General features: G+C 51.5%; 1 protein-coding gene across 1 annotated transcript in view; it reads left to right on the top strand.

Moving 5' to 3' along the window:
• Positions 1–4,590, top strand: part of CECR2 (cat eye syndrome chromosome region, candidate 2) — a 70,042-nt gene that overhangs the window by 54,276 nt on the left and 11,176 nt on the right. The window contains exons 12-14 of the mRNA XM_011984646.1: positions 287–675; positions 2,001–2,126; positions 2,315–3,158. Coding sequence (XP_011840036.1) covers positions 287–675; positions 2,001–2,126; positions 2,315–3,158 — 1,359 coding nt within the window. The remainder of the gene's footprint in view (positions 1–286; positions 676–2,000; positions 2,127–2,314; positions 3,159–4,590) is intronic.

Below are 4,590 nucleotides of genomic sequence, written 5' to 3'. Positions count from 1 at the left end.
GTCCTAGAGGCCCTGTCCCAACCATACAGCCTTGGGCATCTTAGGATAGAAACCATGTCTTCTGCATCTTGCATCCATAGCTCTGCAATATAATGTGCCCTAAAGGTGAATTAAACTCATAGTTTACCCAGGTTGCATCTTTTATTTATTAGAATTGTCTTTTGTGACATATAGTAGGTCAGTTTCTATAAACTATAGTTTCTTTAAACAGTTTCTGTAAACTATAGTTTCTATAAACAGTTTCTATAAACTATACCTAGGAGTCAATCCTCCTGTTTTCCTATAGAGTATACCAAGATGTCTGATAATTTAGAGAGGTGTTTCCATCGGGCCATGATGAAACATTTTCCTGGTGAAGATGGAGACACAGATGAAGAATTCTGGATTCGAGAGGATGAAAAGCGGGAGAAGAGACGGAGTCGGGCTGGGCGAAGTGGTGGGAGCCATGTTTGGACCCGCTCCAGGGACCCAGAAGGGCCCAGCAGGAAACAGCAGCCCGTGGAGAATGGAGGAAAGTCGTTGCCCCCGACACGCCGAGCCCCCTCTTCTGGGGACGAACAGGGCAGCAGCTCCGCACAGCCCCCGCGGGAGGTGGGCACTTCCAATGGCCGAGGCTTTTCTCATCCCCTGCATTGCGGTGGGACGCCCAGCCAGGCACCCTTTTTAAACCAGATGGTAAGGAACCTAGTTTGTGAGTTCACAGGAATGTAAAGGCCATTCAGTTGGTTCTTCCTACAAAATACTTCTGTGTATGGATGAAATCTTTTTCCCCATGAGTCCTTCATTCCTTTTCTTTTATGTTGTTTACTTTTTAGTAGAGACACAGTATTACTATGTTGCCTAGGCTGGTCTCAAACTCCTGACCTCAAGCAGTCCTTCCACCTCAGCCTCCCAGAGTGCTGGGATTATAGCCATGAGCCACTGTATTCAGCCCTTCCTTTATTCTAAATCCTCTTTTTCTCATTTGAATTATGTATTCTCAATGTGTGCAAAAATTGGGATTAAAAAGATATATAATCTGGCCAGGCACCGTGGCCCACTCCTGCAATCCTAGCACTTTGGGAGGCTGAGCTGGGTGGATCACGAGGTCAGGAATTCGAGACCAGCCTGGCTAACATGGTGAAACCCTGTCTCTACTAAAAATACAAAAATTAGCCAAGCACAGTGGCACTACTCAGCTATTCAGGAGGCTGAGGCAGAAGAATTGCTTGAACCCAGGAGGCAGAGTTTGCAGTGAACCAAGATCGTGCCGCTGCACCCCAGCCTGGGCAACAGAGTGAGACTCCGTCTCCAAAAAAAAAAAAAAAAGTAATCTTTAATGTGTAAAGCACAGGTATACATATAGTACATAAATGTACAGTATATCTGCAACATTAAGATTTCATGGTAGTGGCCGGGCACAGTGGCTCACGCCTGTAATCCCAGCACTTTGGGAGGCCGAGGCGGGCAGATCACGAAGTCAGGAGAGCAAGACCATCCTGGCTAACACGATGAAACCCCGTCTCTACTAAAAATACAAAAAAAATTAGCCAAGCGTGGTGGCGGGCGCCTGTAGTCCCAGCTGCTCAGGAGGCTGAGGCAGAAGGATGGCGTGAAGCCAGGAGGCGGCTGCGGAGCTTGCAGTGAGTGGAGATCGCGCCACTGCACTCCAGTCTGGGTGAAAGAGCGAGACTCCGTCTCAAAAAAAAAAAAAAAGATTTCATGGTAGCAGGCAACTGGGGAGAAACAGCTAAAATGGATCCTTGGGAGGAGGAGTAATGAAAAGGAGATTGAGAAATACTGATTTAATCTAGTATCTCCTGGAGAAGGAAGTTGCTTCGGGCTCACAGGCAAGCCCTGATGCGAGTGAGCGCATATGTTCACAGTCTTCCTGTTTCCAGCCGAGGTTTAGTCATCTGTTTTATTTTAGTAGAATGTTCATCTTCAGGAAAACCCTTGTTGTCAACCTAAGGTCTGTGCCTTTCCTTTTTCCTCTTCTTGCTTTGCTCAATGTGCTGCAGAGGCCAGCAGTACCAGGGACATTTGGCCCTCTGCGAGGATCAGATCCTGCCACCTTGTACGGCTCTGGTGTCCCGGAGCCACACCCTGGGGAGCCTGTGCAGCAGCGTCAGCCTTTCGCCATGCAGGTAAGCAGCCTACTCAGGAGGTGCAGGTGCAGAGGGTCCCACAGGTACATTTCAGAGAAAAAGTCTCTTTCCAGGTCCAATGTTCATTGCCTCCTTTCCCAAAGAGCCTGTTTCCGTAGAGAAGCACGTCACAAAGTGTGCCTTATTCTGAGAGTCTGGTTAACTGTGCTGCCTTTTCTTGTTGCCAGCCTCCAGTTGGAATTAACAGCCTCCGAGGACCCAGGCTAGGCACACCCGAAGAGAAGCAGATGTGTGGGGGGCTGACGCACCTTTCTAACATGGGCCCACACCCTGGATCCTTGCAGCTTGGGCAGATAAGTGGCCCAAGTCAGGATGGAAGCGTGTATGCCCCAGCTCAGTTCCAGCCAGGATTCATTCCTCCCCGGCACGGGGGGCCTCCAGCCCGGCCGCCAGACTTTCCTGAAAGCTCAGAAATGGCTCCCAGCCACATGTATCGATCGTACAAGTACCTGAATCGAGTACACTCTGCCGTCTGGAATGGGAACCACGGTGCTACGAACCCAGGACCCTTGGGCCCAGATGAGAAGCCCCACCTGGGGCCAGGACCCTCGCACCAGCCTCGCACTCTCGGTCCCATGATGGATTCCCGGGTCATGAGACCGCCTGTCCCCCACAACCAGTGGACTGAGCAATCAGGCTTCCTACCTCATGGAGTTCCTTCCACAGGGTACCTGCGACCGCCCTGCAAGTCTGCTGGACATCGGTTACAGCCACCTCCAGTGCCAGCACCCAGTTCTTTGTTTGGAGCGCCCGCCCAGGCTCTGCGGGGGCTTCAGGGAGGGGACTCCATGATGGACAGCCCAGAGATGATCGCCATGCAGCAGCTCTCCTCCCGCGTCTGCCCCCCAGGTGTGCCTTACCACCCCCAGCAGCCCACACCCCCGCGTTTACCTGGCCCTTTTCCGCAGGTAGCTCACGCAGTGTCGGTCACTGTGTCAGCCCCCAAGCCTGCCCTGGGCAACCCTGGGAGGGCACCGAACAGTGAAACACAAGAGCCTGAGAATGACCAAGGTAATTCACACTGTCACTTTGGGCTCTTTAAGCTCTTGTTTCATGAGTAATCATGTTACACAGCATATCAAACCAAGAGTAATCTGTCTGGTTCCCAGCCTCTTTTTTTTCTTTTTGAGACGGAGTCTTGCTCTGTCGCCCAGGCTGGAGTGCAGTGGCACAGTCTCCGCTCACTGCAAGCTCCGCCTCCCGTGTTCACACCATTCTCCTGCCTCAGCCTCCCGAGTAGCTGGGACTACAGGCGCCTGCCACCACGTCTGGCTAATTTTTGGGTATATTTAGTAGAGATGGAGTTTCACCGTGTTAGCCGGGATGGTCTCGATCTCCTGACCTCGTGATCTGCCCCCCTCGGCCTCCCAAAGTGCTGGGATTGCAGGCGTGAGCCACCGCACCCGGCCTTCCCAGCCTCTCTTTCTTGAACTTCTCAGATTTGGGCTAATCATAGTCCTTCTCTCGGTCTGTAGATCCCAGAGCATTTCTGGTCATAATTTTGACTTCTGCACAGGTGGGCATTTGCTGTGCCAGGCACTCCTCCTGAGACTTTTTTTTTTTGAGGCAGTCTCACTCTGTTGCCCAGGCTGGAGTGAAGTGACATGATCTCGGCTCACTGCAACCTCTGTCTCCCAGGTTTAAGCAATTCTCCTGCCTCAGCCTCCTGAGTAGCTGGGATTACAGGTCCATGCCACCATACCCGACTAAATTTTTTTTTTTTTTTTTGAGACGGAGTCTGGCTCTGTCACCCAGGCTGGAGTGCAGTGGCCAGATCTCAGCTCATTGCAAGCTCCGCCTCCTGGGTTCACACCATTCTCCTGCCTCAGCCTCGCAAGTAGCTGGGACTACAGGCGCCCGCCACCTCGCCCCACTAGTTTTTTGGGTTTTTTTTCTTTTTGTTTTGTTTTGGTTTTTTTTTAGATGGAGTCTGGCTCTGTCGCCCAGGCTGGAGTGCAGTGGCACGATCGCCACTCACTGCAAGCTCCGCCTCCCAGGTTCACGCCATTCTCCTGCCTCAGCCTCCCAAGTAGCTGGGACTACAGGCGCCCGCCACCTCACCCGGCTATTTTTTGTATTTTTAGTAGAGACGGGGTTTCACCGTATTAGCCAGGGTGATCTTGATCTCCTGACCTCGTGATCCGCCCGTCTCGGCCTCCCAAAGTGCTGGGATTACAGGCTTGAGCCACTGTGCCCGGCCACCTGGCTAATTTTTATATTTTTAGTACAGAGAAGGTTTCACCATGTTGGCCAGGCTGGCCTCGAACGTCTGACCTCAGGTGATCCACCTGCCTTGGCCTCCCAAAGTACTAGGATTACAAGCGTGAGCCTTCCTGAGACTTTTATACTTTAACTCATTTATTCTCAGAACAAGCCTGCGAGATAGCTGCTGTTACTATCCTTTTTGCAGGTGGAAAATCCAAGGCGTGGAAATGTTAGATTA

This window comes from Mandrillus leucophaeus, unplaced genomic scaffold, assembly GCF_000951045.1.
Source record: "Mandrillus leucophaeus isolate KB7577 unplaced genomic scaffold, Mleu.le_1.0 Scaffold270, whole genome shotgun sequence".
In the NCBI taxonomy this organism is placed as follows: Eukaryota; Metazoa; Chordata; class Mammalia; order Primates; family Cercopithecidae; genus Mandrillus; species Mandrillus leucophaeus.
Note: the sequence above shows the minus strand (reverse complement) of the source record. Positions and strands in the feature narration are given on the sequence as shown.